The sequence below is a fragment of the Grammomys surdaster genome, unplaced genomic scaffold (assembly GCF_004785775.1).
Source record: "Grammomys surdaster isolate TR1022 unplaced genomic scaffold, NIH_TR_1.0 62, whole genome shotgun sequence".
NCBI classification, from domain to species: Eukaryota; Metazoa; Chordata; class Mammalia; order Rodentia; family Muridae; genus Grammomys; species Grammomys surdaster.
In genome coordinates, this window is record NW_021604564.1 from 271,358 (window position 1) to 287,630 (window position 16,273).

At 55.7% G+C, this 16,273-nt stretch overlaps 3 protein-coding genes across 4 annotated transcripts in view; all 3 read right to left on the reverse strand.

Moving 5' to 3' along the window:
• Plin4 (perilipin 4) overlaps nucleotides 1-3,417 on the reverse strand; it is a 7,248-nt gene extending 3,831 nt beyond the window's left edge. The window contains 5 exon segments of the mRNA XM_028762541.1: nucleotide 1; nucleotides 4-991; nucleotides 2,416-2,474; nucleotides 3,134-3,266; nucleotides 3,351-3,417. The exon segment at nucleotide 1 is cut by the window's left edge and continues 251 nt beyond it. Coding sequence (XP_028618374.1) covers nucleotide 1; nucleotides 4-991; nucleotides 2,416-2,474; nucleotides 3,134-3,266; nucleotides 3,351-3,401 — 1,232 coding nt within the window. The 5' untranslated portion in view covers nucleotides 3,402-3,417.
• A 2,252-nt stretch (nucleotides 3,418-5,669) lies between these two features.
• On the reverse strand, nucleotides 5,670-11,368 carry Plin5 (perilipin 5). Of its 2 annotated transcripts, none has more exons than XM_028762508.1 (9): nucleotides 11,284-11,368; nucleotides 10,850-11,024; nucleotides 10,603-10,663; nucleotides 10,003-10,198; nucleotides 9,326-9,408; nucleotides 8,866-9,046; nucleotides 8,341-8,540; nucleotides 6,749-6,853; nucleotides 5,670-6,440 (listed from the first exon to the last, which is right to left on the reverse strand). In XM_028762508.1, exons 3-9 carry the CDS (start codon nucleotides 10,660-10,662, stop codon nucleotides 5,928-5,930), a joined length of 1,338 nt encoding a protein of 445 aa, XP_028618341.1. In that variant the 5' UTR covers nucleotide 10,663; nucleotides 10,850-11,024; nucleotides 11,284-11,368; the 3' UTR covers nucleotides 5,670-5,927. The 2 variants fall into 2 exon arrangements, with proteins under 2 accessions (XP_028618341.1, XP_028618345.1); XM_028762512.1 differs by having other exon boundaries at nucleotides 10,850-10,964; nucleotides 11,284-11,347.
• Nucleotides 11,369-12,797: 1,429 nt separating this feature from the next.
• Lrg1 (leucine rich alpha-2-glycoprotein 1) lies at nucleotides 12,798-15,637 on the reverse strand. The gene is made up of 2 exons (XM_028762517.1): nucleotides 15,558-15,637; nucleotides 12,798-14,086 (listed from the first exon to the last, which is right to left on the reverse strand). The coding sequence occupies exons 1-2, from the start codon at nucleotides 15,581-15,583 to the stop codon at nucleotides 13,084-13,086; spliced, it is 1,029 nt and encodes a 342-aa protein (XP_028618350.1). The 5' UTR covers nucleotides 15,584-15,637; the 3' UTR covers nucleotides 12,798-13,083.
• Nucleotides 15,638-16,273: the final 636 nt, after the last annotated feature.

The following is a 16,273-nucleotide window of genomic DNA, read 5'->3' on the forward strand; positions in this document are numbered from 1 at the left end:
CTGTCCCCTTAGCCACATTCACGGCCCCTGTGAGTCCTGTGGTCACCGTGTCCTTCGTGCCCATGACCACAGACTTGGTGGTGTCCAGGCCTGTCTGCACTGTCCCCTTAGCCACATTCACGGCTCCTGTGAGTCCTGTGGTCACCGTGTCCTTGGTGCCCATGACCACAGACTTGGTGGTGTCCAGGCCTGTCTGTACTGTCCCCTTAGCCACATTCATGGCTCCTGTGAGTCCTGTGGTCACCGTGTCCTTGGTGCCAATGACCACAGACTTGGTGGTGTCCAGGCCTCCCTGGGTAACTCCTTTGGCCACATTCACGGCCCCTGTGAGTCCTGTGGTCACCGTGTCCTTGGTGCCCTTGAGCACAGACTTGGTGGTGTCCAGGCCTCCCTGGGTAACTCCTTTGGCCACATTCATGGCTCCTGTGAGTCCTGTGGTCACCATGTCCTTGGTGCCCTTGAGCACAGACTTGGTGGTGTCCAGGCCTCCCTGGGTAACTCCTTTGGCCACATTCACAGCCCCTGTGAGTCCTGTGGTCACCGTGTCCTTGGTGCCCATGACCACAGACTTGGTGGTGTGCAGGCCTGTCTGCACTGTCTCCTTAGCCACATTCACGGCCCCTGTGAGTCCTGTGGTCACCGTGTCCTTGGTGCCCATGACCACAGACTTGGTGGTGTCCAGGCCTCCCTGGGCAACTCCTTTGGCCATGTTTGCAGCCCCCATGAGTTCTTTGGTAACTGCGCCCTTCGTATTGGTGAGGACATTCTTTGAGGTGTCCAAACCTCCCTTGACAAGACCTTTGGCCATGCCCACTGCTCCCATTACACCTCCAGACACTGCCTCCTTATTGCCCATGAGGGCTGACTGGGTGGTACCCAGGCTCCCCTGGGCCATTCCTTTTGCAGCATCCATGATATCAACCACTCCAGAGGAGAAGGCATCTTTGCTGCTTGTCACATTGAAGCTTCCCATGTCTTTGTCCCCAGCTGTCTAATGAGGAAAGGCACAGGTCAGCATCTCACAAAAGTCCCTCTATGTTGTTCACACCTTCTGTGCACCCAATCCTGTGAGTCCCTAGGGCCTCTCTCTCTCTGCACCTATCCTGGCCAAACACCCTAGCCTCATCCAGCTGTAGAGTAATGTCTGGAGACCCAGGACAGAGCATTCCATCTCCCTAAAATGATTCTCTTCTAGCTGAGCATGTGATCTCCCAGTGCTTAAGAAGATGAGGCAGCTGGGCGGTGGTGGCGCAGGCCTTTAATCCCAGCACTTGGGAGGCAGGGGCAGGCGGATTTCTGAGTTCAAGGCCAGCCTGGTCTACAGAGCGAGTTCCAGGACAGCCAGGACTACACAGAGAAACCCTGTCTCGAAAAACAAAACCAAAAAACAAAAAAAGAAGAAGATGATGCAGGAGGATTATCACAAGTCTGCCTGGGCTATATTGTATGAGACCCCATCAGTGTCTGCTGGGCTTTGACATAGCTCAAACTGTTGCCAAGGGCCACTCTGTTGTCACTTGGTTGCTTGATATGGAGTCTCATGTAGCCAAAGAGGACTTGCTGGGATGACAAATATTCATTGCCACTGAGTGGCTCCAGCTAGATGCTACTTCCCCAAGGGACTTTGAACATACCTGCAGACCCTAAAGTTGTCCCAACAGCAGAGCCGCAGACACTGAGTGGGTGGAAGCTGGGCCCAGCATTGCATCCTACAGTGTCTGCCCAGTTGGTCTGAGTGCTCACTGTGCTTACTACATTGGCCTGGGCTTGAGTCCCCAGCACTTCCCTACCTCTGAGTAATGTAAGGTGCATAAGGTGTCTTCTCTCCCACAAAGCCTGCCTAGAAAATAACACCCACTCCTCCTGCAGCTGGGGTGGAACTGCATGTATCAAGTCCTAGGTCATCTCCAGCAGCCCATACACTAGGTGCAGAGGCACACAGACCTGTCAACCCAGCATTTGGGAGGTTGAGGCAGGAGGATCAGATGCTCAAGGTCAGCCTCAGCTGTATAATGAAGTACAGGCCAACCTGGGCACATTAGACCCTGTATCGGATATAAGAAAACCACAGTTCTTTCAAGGTCAGGAGGGTAAATGAAAGGGATTCAGTGGATGCTTAATTGTTGCCAAAATAGAGGGACAAGCAGGGGATCCTGGCTGCCAGGGTTGTGATTTGATTTGAGTCTAACTCTGGTTTGTGTGGTATTTTGGGGCACAGTCCCTGTGTCCCAGAGGCAGGGGAGGGCAAGTGCTGAGCACAGAACCTTATATAGAATTGCTGAAAGGGTTTCCCCATTTCCCAGATGTGAAAACTGAGGCCCAAGGTAGAGACTTTACTGGGAACCCCATCTCATGAACTGGGACCTCCCAGACAACACTCAGGTTTCCTGTCCAGGGACTTCCAACCCAGCTCACCTGTTCAGAAGGTTGGAGCAGCCCTGCTGCACCCTCTGCCATCTGTGGGTCAGTGGCCACTGCAAAGACAGAGCCAGGCAAGGACTGAGGAGCAGGCCTCTGGCTAGAGCCTATTGCTGTTGTGCTATTACCAGGCCTGGCCCTAAAGGACAGGAATGTCCCAGCCACTGGCAAGGGACAGCAGGAGCCAGGCCCAGCCTCCTCTCCTGTTCCCTGCCAAGGATGGCCCTGTCCTGTGTGACACAGGCCCCTGAAGCTGTGGGAGGACATTCTGTACTTGACTCTGGGTACTGGACACCCACCCTGCACACTTGGGGCCCACAGAGCCTGCAGTGGGCGAATGGTGCCACCCACCCTGCCACGGCCACCAGCTGCCTATCACAAGTGTGTGGCCTTCAGAGCAGTGGCCTGCTGCAGGTACCCCAGCTGAGTCCCAGAATGCTGTGTGACCACAGGGCAGCTGCTGGCCCTCTCTGAGTACCCTTGACAAGCTCAAACAAGCAAAACATCCAGTCTGGTATCCAGTGCAAAAAGCAGAGGGGCCATGGCAGGGTTTAAACACACCCTCCCCCTGGCTATATTGCCCAGTATCTCTGCCTCAGTTTCCTCATCTAAGGAGATAACACAGACACAAGGTCACCAGAATTGCCACCACTCCTTCCTGGGCAATTGCTCTGCCAGGCCACTCAGTCCCCAGCACCTCTCTTGTGGCACTCACCTGGAGATGGAGGGACAGGAGTCCCTGAGGGGCCTGTGTCTGTTTGTATGTCCTTTGTGGATCTGTGAGTGTGGGACACCAGGTTCCGGGCAGAGCTGAAGCCAGGCAGGGACCCGAAGAAACTGCTCAGGGTCTGTGTGGGGTGGGTGGGGGTGGCGTGAGTGGACATGGGTTACCTTCCCAGGGTCTCTGGCAGGGTACCCCTCTGCTCTCTTACCTTGCCCTTGGATTGGGGGGGACCCCTGGTCTCATCTCCTGAAGCTGACATGACGACAGCCTGTGGGGCTAGAAGGGGGCAGAAAGTGCCACATACGGTAGGGCCCTCCTGTCCCACTCCACCCTAATTCCTACCCGCACCCCCTTCACCCACCTGGAGGTGGCAGTCACTGGGTGACACAGCAGCTGGACTCACATGGACCATTCAGGGTCCCTCAGAGCAGGACAGCTACTGGCAGTGCCTGGGCTCCCAATTCCCAAGCCTTATAGGGTCTGGGAAGGATGTGGGCCTGGCTGGCCCAGGCAGGCAGCCAGAGCGTGGGGGGGGGGGGAGTGTCACATGCCTGCATGCCCAGGCCAGTGTGGACCCGGCCCAGCACCTTTCCCCTGCTCTCCACTGTGGGCCAAGTAGCCTGTTTATGGTGCCCGCTGAAGGCCCAGTGAGTCACAGGCCAGCTGTGCTCCCCAACGGACTTCCTGCTCTCTGCTTCTGCTTTTCTGAGATGGGATGCCTTCCTTACCAGGCACCACCTTTGGGTCTCAGTTTCCCGTCTAGACTCATCAGCTGGCATCCTTGCCTCCCTCCTCCCACTGCCCCAGCTCCCTGGCTCACGGTACTCCAGGCACACTCAGGACAGTCGCTCACCCAGACCCTTTGCACAGCTGTGTCCTCTGTCCCAGGTCCTTTGTATGAGCCATGCCCCTGCCTGGTACACCTCCCTGTAGATTCCCACACAGCCTCGCCTCTGTCGTCCTGTTTGTTTATATAGTGCATATGGTGTGTAGCCCAGGATAGTGAGTGCCTGGCACACAAGACACTGAGGAAACATTGTCTAAATGGGGACAAGTAAAAGTGCAGGAGAGTTTGAAATAAAGTCATATGTGATCAGTAGTCACTCAACAAACAGTACCTTAGCATCCACTAGGCAGAAACTGTCTCCAAGAGAAGAGTGCATGTCTCATGGATGGCAGTGACATGTCCCGCTACTGAAAGGGGCTTGGACTGAAGTGTGAGAACCCAACCTTGATGGATCTGGCTTAACCAGTGTGTAGGGGGGGGGAGCATCCTCCAGTGTGTGTGTGGGGGCGTCCTGGGCCTGAGCTCCACAGGCAGGATTCAGACAGCCCCTGAACTCACTGTATGCTAGCAGGCCATCAGTGAAGTGACTGGGCACAGTGACTGTCACTCCCACCTGGAACAGAGGTGACGACCTCAGTGATGGAGCAATTAACTCTGGTGCTGAGCTGGGGAAGAGGTCCCCGCAGAGGTCTGTGTCCCTGCTGGTTTCCCTGGAGTCTTGGTTGTGTTGTGTGACAGTTCTGGAGCAGAAGGGGATGTTCCTGGCTATTGCTGCTGAGAGCCTGGGGTGGGTGGGAGCACTGCAGTCAGCTCCCAGCTGCTCCTCACAGTTCACTACGCTCCCTGGAGGAGGCATAGGGCCTAGAGGACGTTGTGCCTGTTCTGAGCACCAGGGAGTTAGGGGGTTCTGGATGCCCAGAAATGCCATCTAGACCAGGCTCTGGAGAAGCCAGGGGCTGCTCTGACCTCACCATGCTAGACAGTGGTTTCCCAACACACTGCCCAGACCTAGGAGTCAGAGGGGCAGCCAAGATTGTGGTGAGAGGTCGGGAGAACCCCATGGGACCCATCCTGGCCTTTGCCCTGCCTCTCTCTGTCTTCCACAGCCCCTCACCAATGCAGCCAAGAAAGCTGCAGATCCAGTGAGGAGAGAGAAGAGCCACCCCATGGGATCTCCCCCATTCCTCTGCTGCTCCCAAGAGGTTCTAAGAGCTCGTTTATACTAAAGTAAGAATGGCTTCCATTTGTGTGTGTTTGAGGTTTAACCCAAGCTACTCCATGCGGCTCTTTAAGAAACTTACCGTCCCTGAATGCTGGCTCAAAAGTCCATCCCTAAAGTCACACCCTGAAAACTCCTAGCACCCAAGTTCCAAGACTCACCTCAGACCACACCAAACATGTTTATTCTGGACCACAAACAGCAAAGCAATTGGGTCTCTCTGGCCCAACAAGGGTGGCTGGACACCAGCCAAAAACATTCACATTCGATTCAGGAGTTCCAAGCCCCAGGTAGATGCTGTGGGTACCAGGTCTTCCTCCAAAACACCTTTCTTTTCCTTTTTTTCTCCCCCTTGAGACAATCTTTTTTTTTTTTTTTTTTTTTTTTGGTTTGGTTTTTTGAGACAGAGTTTCTCTGTGTAGCCCTGGCTGTCCTGGAACTCACTCGGTAAACCAGGCTGGCCTCGAACTCAGAAATCCGCCTGTCTCTGCCTCCCAAGTGCTGGGATTAAAGGTGTGCGCCGCCACCACTGCCCGGCGAGACAATCTTGATAAGGTAGCTCAAGCTGGCCTCAAACTCACAATCCTCCTGCCTCATCCTCTCATGTGTCAACTTTGGGGGTAAGGACAAGATCATAGAGGAGGGAGAGTCTCCTATGAGTACCCCACTGAGGTCCACTTAGACCTCAAAACTATCCATGGCAGGGAAGAGAATACAGAAGTGCTGGCCCGCATAAGTGTTGTCATGTGACCACCAGGGGGCAGTAGGGACCTCTATTGTCAGAAGTCCAGCTCTGGCATCATTGTGTGCTTGACTTGGCCCCTTGGGGGCTCAGCCTCTTGTCCCACAGGGTGTGCAAGCTCAGCCTCCCAGGCCCTCTTCTGGGCTGGCCAGTCCATGTGTGCCCAGCGGGGGTCAGGGTCACCCACCACCTCATCCACACAGGTGGCCAGGTTGATCAGGGGCTCTGATCGCTCCACCAGGATGGGCGCAAAGGGCCCCACAAGCCAGGGCAGTGGCACAGCCCGCAGGACCAAATCCAGAAACTCATCCACACAGGCATGTGCCCGGGCCACGCTGCCCTGGCCCTCAGCCAGAGCAGTGGGTGCCACGTCACCAAGGCAGTGCGCATCAGCAAAGGTGGCCCGAAGAGCATCCACGCTGCGCTGCACCTCAGCCACCTTGGCCTGGGCACCAGGTGGCAGGCCCCGGACACAGCCTGCCAGAGCATCCACTGCTCTCTGCAGCTCCAGGGTCAGACTTCGAGACAGAGCCAGTGTCTCCAGCTCCACCTACAAGGGCAGACCTCAGATTTCTCACACGTCTAACAGGAGCCTTGGCCTATCTTAGTTTTCTCATGCATTTAATGGAAGCCTGGGCCTGCCTTAGTTTCCCCATGAAATCTAAGGTGAGGGCCTTGGCTTGGTTCAGCTTGCCTCGAGAACACAGGAATTTGACCAAATTGCTCACATGGACACCTAATAGGATTGGCCTGTTTCCCCTGTGGACACACTATGGGGGGGGATGACTTGAGCCTGGGCTTGCAGCACATCCCTGTCCCAGGTCCAGGGTGGGTCCTGCCCTCCTTGTGGCACTTTACCTGGCTGTGACTGCGGCCATTCTCCAGACATGGGCTCCAGTTCTCCCGCAGCTCCTGAACCTTTGGGGGATGGGCGAGGCTTGCCCCACTCTGCATATGCTGGATCTGTGGGACGGGGCACCAGGAATTAGGCTGAGGGCTTGAGGTGAGTGGACCTACTCTAAACCTGCAGCAGGATTCCAGCAGCCCTTAACGAGTGCCGTCAGAAAGCAGCCAGCCTTGGGCTCTGCTGGCCAGCCCACCCCTCCTCCCTTCTGCTCCTCTAGATGCTTACTGTCACAGCCCTGTCCACGTGGGTCCCTGCCCTGCCACTCCTGCCTGAGGAAAGTGAATGGACATACACTGTGGAATATCCATGGGAAAGAATAGTATTCAGCCAGGAAATGAAGCTCAGTGGGTGAAAAGACAGGACACACAGCATAGACTGACTCCCAGGTTGGGGAAGAGGGCTGACTAGAGATGGAATTACTATTGAATGCCTTCACGTAGGGAGGGCATGGGTGGGGGTGGCTGCACAGTTTCCTGAGTGCTGGGAGGACAGGCCTGTACCACCACGCCCCAGACACCAGTTAGATACTGCAAGATCCTGTTGCCCCACACAGCTGGAAAAGCATTGCAGCTCTGGGCAAGCACACAGTGAACTTTCTCAATAAGCACTTAGTAACCAGACTGTGTACAAAGTGTACCCCATCAGCCACAGTGGGTGGGCAGGAATAGGCCAGCTGTACAGTAGGTGCTCAATATCCTGCTGCGAGGAGAGCTGGGGTACGGTTCAGTGCAGAGCCCCTTCCCAGCATATGGAAAGTCCCCATCCCATCCCACTACTGGGAATGAGGAGAATCTAGAACTTTCTGACACACCGGAAATTACTTACAAGTCACCCAGGTGAAGGATGTGAAAAGGCCTTGTGGCAGGGCAAACTGAGTGGGCATAAAATACAGTATATGTGTGCTGTGGAATACTATTCAGCCAGGAAAAGGAGGGAGACACTAACACCTGTAGCCATGTGAGTGCACACACTTCAGGATCCAACTCCCAGAAGAGCCTAGACAAAGGCCCTGGGGCACGGTAGCCTGGTGGGATGCGGTGGGGGCAGGGAGGGAGGGGGACATGATGGGAGGGGGACAGAAGAGGGAGTATTCAGACTATGTTCACAGGCACCATCTGATGTCTGCTGTGGGGAGGACCACGTGTGTGAAGCTGGGACGGGTGGAGGGTGGGGGTGTGAGGAGGCGACGAAGCAGGTAGACTGGGCAAGGGATTTGAAGGCAGAGGCCACTGTTAGCCACCAGGTAGGTGGGAAAGCAGGAGGGGGCCCTCTCCCACAGGACGGCCTCAGCTGGGACGGGGAAAGAAAATGCAAAGAGAGCCAGCTTGGGGTGAAGGCTGAAATCAGGAAGCTAGGGTGACAGTTCCAGATGGGAACAGGGATGGGGTTTCTTCCTCCCTTTTGTAGAGTCAGAACTCTGGGAGCCCAACCTCCAGCGAGAGCCCCGCCCACATCCCTCCTCCGAGAAACCCGCCTACATCACCAGGGAATGCCCCGCCCCCTGCTCACACCCCAACACTCGGATCTGCAACAGGTTGCTCACCAGCTCCAGGGTTTCCTGTAGCTGGGCCAGCATCTCCTGGGTGCGGTGTTTGCTTTGCCTCAGTTTCCCCAAAGAGTGTTCATAGGCGAGATGGCGGAGACGTGCCGATAGGGATCCCAGACGCACAAAGTAGCCCTGTTGCTGCCTCTGCTCCTCCACTGAGCCCACTTCAGGGCCCTCAGCCTCAGCCGCCAGGGCCGCTAAGGATGAGAAAACCAGGGATTCCCCATGGCCACAGCCTGCACTTCTGCCACTCATCACCCCGAGCAGAACCAGGTCCCCAGATACCCAACATCGGCCCCTTTAACCTTCTCCAAACCCTAGGAAGTATAGTTTACTTTTGTTAACCTTGTTTTGAAACATAGAGCCTCCAATGCCAATTTTGGGAGTTGATCATCCTGTCTCTACCTCTGAGTGCTGCGGCGACAGGCGTGCACTGCCACACGGGGTTTATGGGATGCTGGAGATGGGACCCAGGGCTTTGTGCATGCTAGGCAAGTAGCCCCAGCGCTACTTGATCAGTACCTAGCTCAGCTTCAGTCATGGGCAGGAAGCGGTCCACCAGCTCCTCTGACTTGCCAAGCACCATGTCCATGGCTTGGCTCATGGAGCGCTTCAGCTCTCCACTCCAACGCCGGCCCTTTCGGGCCAGGTCCACCACACCTGTGACACTTTTGGCCACTGTATCCTTGGCTGAGGTCACCACCTGCAGGAAGGGAGTCACTCTGGATGCTGTGGGCTAGTGGCTCTGTTTACCCCCACCATAGTCCTTGAGCAGAGACCTCGAAGATCTCTGGACCTCTTCTTAGTTCTGTGCCTCAGTTTCCCCTTCATTAAAGGGCAGCACTAAAGCCCTCCCACTCCGGCCAACCAGAGCTAATGCCAGACCTACTTGGTACATCATACATGCCTGATTCCCCCAAGTTCTCACCCTCCCTCGCTCTTCACCCTAAGGGGTGTCCCGAGGCCTGATCATCTCTAGTACCATGTCTGATGGCTGCTGCAGGAAGGGCAGCTGCTCCTCCAATTTGTCCAGTCCCCTGCAGGCAAGCTCATTCACTGTGGCCACTGAAGAGAGAGGGAGAGCAATGGGCAGGTGTAAAGTGCTCTGACAGGAGGGACATGGCAGAGAAGGGGAGAGAGACCACAGGGGACCTATGGCGTTCCAGCAATTGAGCCCAGTTTCTCCCAACCCCTGCTGGGTCCCTCAGTTCAACTGGGCTCAGAGTCTTGGGAACAACAGAAATGTTAGGAGCCGGCAGGGACCCTCTTCTTCAGTCACACAGTAGGCCAAGGGTCTCCTGTCCCCAGGTTGGGTGGGTGATGATGCCCGAAGGTTGGAAAGGGGGGGTACAGAATTAGGGACCTAGAGAGGACCCAAGAGAGGATTTGACCTCACTACGTGTGGATTTGACCCTAATGCCGCATACACCAAGTGTGGTGGTGCACTTCTGTCATCCCAGCACTCAGAAGGCCGAGGCAGGGGGATGGCTAAGCATTTCGGGTCAGTCTGGGCTACAGAACAAAATCCTGACTCAGAAAATGTTTAAAATGAGAGGGGTGGGAGAACTGTGAACGGGCCTGGGAGGGACGCCTGGTCCTGGGGAGGGTAGAGACAGACCACAGGTCAAGGTGGGGACTGGGGCAGGGACTCAGACTCACAGTGGGGATGCAGGTGCTCCAGCAGTGGCTGTGCGTGGTCCAGGGCACAGGCAGTCACACTGCACACACAGTGCTCAGCGAGGCGACAGGCAGAGCCCAACAGTGGGTGTCTGTCCTTGGCCGAGTTGTAAGCACCAGACACAGCAGTGCATGTGGCCCTGACCAGGGGCAAGGCCACCACTCGCTTCACCACACTCTGCAAAACAGTTACATCAGGGCACAGCACACCCCAACTCCCTTCTCGGGGCCAGGCTGGGGGACAGAAAGCAGGTCCTGCCAATGGCTGCAGCACACACACACACATACACACACACAGAACATCAGGGTAACATCTGGTCCTCCAGATGAGGCCCCCCGATGGGATCCAGTTGGGTGATAACCTCCCCCCGGGGCCTCAGTTTCCCCACAGGTGTAACTGTGAGTGATGTATGCCCTAGGTTCGGTGCTATAGCACTACATCACTATAGTGACTATCATGGATGACACCAGTCACCTGGAGCTATGAGAAGGGACTGGACCTTGGTTGTGCAAGGATGCAGCCATGAACCTTCCTCAGACTCCCCACCCCCACCCCATGCTGTCACTCTTCCAGCCCCTTACGTGCTGGTCCAGTTCCCCTAGGCTGGATCCAGGGTCCTGAGCTGTCTGATCACCGGACATCCTGGAGGTAGGACACAGAGAGTGAGGGAACTCCTGAGAGTCAGCCCTGTGGGATATTCTGGGGTCCATAGACAAGGCATGCACAAAGCCCAGCACATAGAAGGTATAGAATGAAAAATCTATGGCTTTGTTGGAGGAGAGACATGGGCCCTGGTGGGACAAGGATGAGTTCAAATTTCATCATTACCTGCTGTGTGGCGCTAGGGTGGTGTCTTCGCCTCTCTGGTCTATTTCCAGTAAGGACAGACTCGAAAACCAGCCCTCCTTGCAGAGGTGGAGGCAGCAGCGGGAGAATCAGAACCCTTTGACCGGCAGGAAAGTTGAGGCAGAGGTTGCACGTGGAGCTCCGAGGTCACCCTCAGCTGTCCAGGGTGTCAGGGACACTGACCTCAGGGCTCATGCCCTACGTGTCCCCACCATGGCCGTCCCACTGTCCTCTGCGCCTGGGCCCCGCCCAAGTGGGTCCTGGGGCCGGGCCCACTGGGCCAAGGGTCCCGCCACCTGTTGTGCCTGTGGCTGTGACTCCACGCATGCGCCCCCGCCACTTCCACCCCCACCGTGTTTGAGTCAGGACCATCTCTCCCTCCTCTCCTCAACTCCCTCCCCCCTGCGCGCCCTCACCTAGGTGCAGATCTCAGACACGGTGGGTATTCCTGGCTCTCCCAACTGACTCAGCCCGCCGTCCTTATAGCAGGCCTGGGTGGAGCCTCCACACGTGGGCCAATGAGGCGCCGGGGGTGTGTCTGGAGCTCCCCCACACACACACACACACACCGCCCCCCTGGTTGCCATAGCGACCCAGGGACGCTAAGTCCATGTTCACTCACCATGGCTGACATCAGACTGGGGTTTTCTTATTCTTCAATCTTTCCCGTTTGTTTGTTTTGATTCAGAGTCTTTCTCTGTAGTCAAGGCCTGACCAGAACTCACTATGTAGCCCGGAATAGCCTTAAAGTAACTACATAGTCAAGGATGACCTTGAGCTCGTCACTCAGTGGCTAGGACAACAGATGTGCCATACCACACACGGTTACACAGTGCTGGGCATGAACCCAGAGCTGCGGTGCTCGGCCGCCTCTGCCTCCTGGGCCGACTCTGGCCCAGCTTCCTTTATTATTATTATTATTACATTTATGTGTCCGGGTGATCTGCAGACATGTTTGTCTGTCTGTGCACCACAGATGCCTGATACCCGCAGAGGCCAGAGAACTTCACAGACCCCTTGTGACAGGAGTAACATGTGACTGTGAGCTATCATGTAGATGCTGAGACTCAAACCCCAGCCTGAGCTGTTAACCCATGAGTGGTCTCTCTGGCCTCCAGTTTATTTTTAATCTGCTGTTTAATCCTGAGAGCTGTTAAGCCTGCCAGCTCTGACCCCATTTTATAGATCAGCAAACTGAGGCTCTCACTCTCCCCACTCTCCCCAGCTCCATCTACAGGACTGGGTTGAGAAGCCTGGATTTGCTGAGTCATATGCTTATCACCCAGAGCCACAAGGTGGAGGCAGGAGAATCATGAGCTAAATCATCCTAGGCAGTATAGCAAGTTTGGGGCCAGCCTGGACAATATGAAACCTTGCCAAAAAAAAAAAAAAGTCCATACCCCTGCCTCTAAATGGGCAGAGACCCTCTGTCTAGGGGGTGAAAAACTAAAGCTGGGCTGTGGCACAGGCCTTTAATTCCAGCACTCAGGAGATAGAGGCAGGAGGATCTCTGAGTCTGAGACCAGCCTAGCCTACAGAGTGAGTTCCAGTACAGCCTGGGATATAGAGTGGAAAGAATCCGGAGAGCAGGCTTGCCATGTAAGCCTGAAGACCCGAGTTTGATACAGTGGCTCATGTGTGTGACCCCAGCTCTGGGAGGCAGAGGCAAAGGAAGAGGCAGGAAGATCCTGAGGCTCTCAGCAGGCCAGGCAGAGATCCTGTCTTAAAACATATGGCAAGGGTGAGCAAGATGGCTCTGCAGGTAAAGGAGTTTTCTGTCAAACCTGAGGACCTGAGTTCGAATTCCTAGCTGCCACACTGGGGACAGCTGGAACTCAACTCCTGCAAGTAGCCCTCTGACCTCCACGGGCTCACTGTGGTGCATGCACACAAAACAAATGTACAGCAAAAGAGAACAGCACAAACGCCGAGCTGTTCAGTCAGCCTAGGAGCTGTTTTATTAACTGTTTTGGTGACCCCTGAAACAGATAAGGCAAAGCCAGATAAACTCATGGCGGCCTGGGGTCCGGCACAGGACGAGCAAGAGGTGGAAGAGTTGAGACAAGTGGAGAGGAGCCAGCGAGGGAGTCAGGCAATAGCATTCCCGGGTGAGGGAACAGGGAATAGCAGGTGCTGGGCATCTGCGCACTGACATGGGACCAGATTTGGCTCAGGGGCGAGCGGGGTGCCCTTGGTCCGCACCCCAGTCGCCGTCCTCACAGGGACCGCAGCCCTGCCACGTCCAGCAGTCGCCGTCCCCTCACAGCCTCGGGCCCTGCACAGCGCGTGTCGTTCTGAGAGAACATCTTGTGTCGGTTGGCGTCCAACCAGCGGTACAGGTCCACAAGGTCCTTGTTACAGACCCAGGGGTTGTGGGAGATGTCGAAGCCGCCCTGCATGTCGCGGGTCGGCCTCCCCAGGAACGCCCACAGGCCCGGGGGTGTGCTGGACAGAGAGTTATTGGACAGATCCAACATATCCAGCTGCTTTAGGCACCGGAAGGAACCGGCCGCCACCGAGGCCAGCTGATTGTCATTCAGAAACAGGACACGCAGGAATGGTTGGGGCGCAAGCAGGCCATCCCCCAGCTTCTGAAGCCGGTTCCCTTCCAGGTGCAGGCGCTGCAGCTGCCTTGGGCCCTTCAGGAGTCCCTCGGGCAGCGACTCCAGCAGGTTGTGCCCAAGGTCGAGGGTGTGCAGGGCGCCGAGGCTGGCGAGGAGCCCTACAGGCAGCGAGCGCAGCCGATTCTCCGCCAGGTCCAAGTGGCCCAGGGCGTGCAGGCCCTGCAGCCATCGCGCGCCCACCGCCCGCAGCTGGTTCTCCCTCAGGACCAGGGTACTCAGGGCAGCCGAGGTGCGGAACAACCCGGGGGGCAGACTGCGGAGAGCATTGCGGGTCAGATCCAGGATGCGCAGCCGGGGCACAGGAGCCAGCAGCCCAGGGAACAGCTCCTGCAGGCAGTTGCTGGAGAGGTGCAGCTCCCGCAGACCTGGACACCCTTGCAGGGCGGCGGCGGGCAGTTCCGTCAGGTTGGAGAATTCCACTGACAGATGGACAGTGTCAGCCGGGAGGGAGCTCGGAAACTCAGTGGGACCATGGCAGGAGACGGTGCTGCCCTCAGCCGACTGCAGTATCAGGCATTCCTTGTTGCTGGACACCCCGCCCAAGAGGGCTAGGAGGAACAGGATTCTGGGAAGGCAGATGTTGAGATCCTGGAGGCTGAGGTTAGTAAACCATGGTGAAAATATATCCCCTTCTTGCCATCCCCGTGGCCACCACCCTGGACTGTACCGACCCAGTCCTTCCTTACCAGGACTGGAACAATATGATCGTCATGGTTTCTTTCCTGAGTCTATTTTTGTCTCCTTAGCTGGCTAGGTGGGTGGGTTGCAGAGCCAGTGAGCTCCTATTCATTCTGCAAAGCCTCAGGCACAGTATACCCTGGATTTCATTCTCACTGCTGCCTTCCCTCAGCGTCCAAGAGCAGCCCCTGTTCCACAGCAAATCTCTATGACTCTTAACTTCCTGAGTCTGACCCCTATACATTTCCTCCCCTACTATCACCTCTAACAGGTTACCAGTTATTAATTATTCCCAGTCCAAGTGCCTAGTTACTTCTAACCTGGTTTGTATCCTGGGTCTATCCCTATCTCCCTGGTTAGGTGTTCAGAAGAGAGAGTCGGAGAATGGACTCCTGTTCATTCTGCAAAGCCCCAGCCATAATGTCTGGCTTTCATTAGCCCTTCTCTGCCCTCCTCAGGAAGGCAGAAGCTTCCAAATTGGGCGTTTTCTTTCTCTGTCCAGCTTTCGTATGGGTTGTATGGTCACCACTGGGTGTTCAGGGAGAATTCATGGTCCAGGTGAACATGGATTCCTCTGTAGGCATATCTGGTCTCTATGACAACCCTCAGAGGCTTGTCTAGGGCTTCCCTATTGCAGTGGGTGTGACTAAGGGCTCAAGCCTGGGACCTTGGGCAAGTACCATCTACCATCCCTGCTCAAGGGGCCTCCGACAGTCTATCTGGGAGTAAGCCTGTTTGTATTGCCTGCAGGCCTGAATCTGTTCCTGGCAATCTCAGTGTGTCAGACTAATGTCCCCATGTGTGGGACTGTAATTTGGCCACACTCCCCAGAGCCCAGAGAAGGGGCGGAGAGAACAAATCTCTGCCTCAAGATTTCCCTGGCTCCGCCCTTCTCCTCCATTTCCAATATATAAGCAAGACACCTTCCGACATTTTTCGGGAGAGCGTTTCATCATTCACCACCCAAGCCTGTCATCTGTTAATAAATCAACATATTTTAAATCGTCACATGTCTCTTAAATTCTGGACTCTTCGTTCAAGTAAGTCAAGGCTTGCCCGCGCCCCTGTCTGCGTGGGGCAGGGGGAGGGAGAGAAGTTGTTCGCCCGCTCTCTGTACTCTAGTTAGCTGCGCAGCTTGTGTCCTGTGTCTCTTGTTACTGCACGCCAGCTCACGGGACAGGGGATGAGAAGCCTTTTTCTCCGCAGTCGGCTCTGCACGCCCCGCTGTCCCGAGACCGCCCTGACATCTGTGTGCTGGTGCATGGGCTCCGGCCCATGCCCACACCCAGGCTGCCCCCGCGCGACCCGGGCGTGAGATCTGCCCTACACCCATGACTGTGCTTGGCCTGGTGCCAGGTCTGCCTAGAACTGGTCAGGTAGAGACCTACCTTCCTCGATGCTGCCAAGAGGCCATGGCTGCTCCTCTATGTCTGTCCTCAAGACTCCAGGAAGGTGGCTTTATATAGTCCCCACCTCCAACTCTGCTCTGGCAAAGCAGGAAGAGCCTGGGGACAGGTCAACATTGCTACATCCCTTCCTGGCAGTGACTGTGGCTTCCTGCCCACCCTTTCCCAGACTTTCTCCAGCTTTTACTTTTTACTTCTTCATTGGGGTGGGCGGGGGGGGGGGGGTTGTTCCAGCCAGTGTCTCCTGGGCTGAGTCCCTACCTCTCCCACCCAGGATTCAGGGACTGAGCTTGCAATGAGAGTAGGAACCTGGCTGCTCTTTGAGCAGGGGACAGGAAATGTATGGGGAAAATCTCTGGTCTTGAATACCTGATGTGTTCTTGTTTGCTTTTCATGTCCAAGTAGCTTTCCTACTGAACAAGGAACAATGTCTAATGCCTGGTTCTGGATTTGAGGTCTTCCACAAGGAACAAAAGCAGTTCTGGCTTAGGTTCTCTGGGACTCAATTTCCCCACCTGCACACCTGAACTTGATTATCAAGAGATTCTTTGGTGATTCCATCTTCCTGAAGTGCAGTGTCTGCATGTCTGTTGTGAAGACACACTGTGGTACCTCACATGTCATCTCATCACAGCACAGGGTTGGAGTATAGAGGCAGGAGAATCACTTCTACTTTGACACCAGACTGGGCTACATAT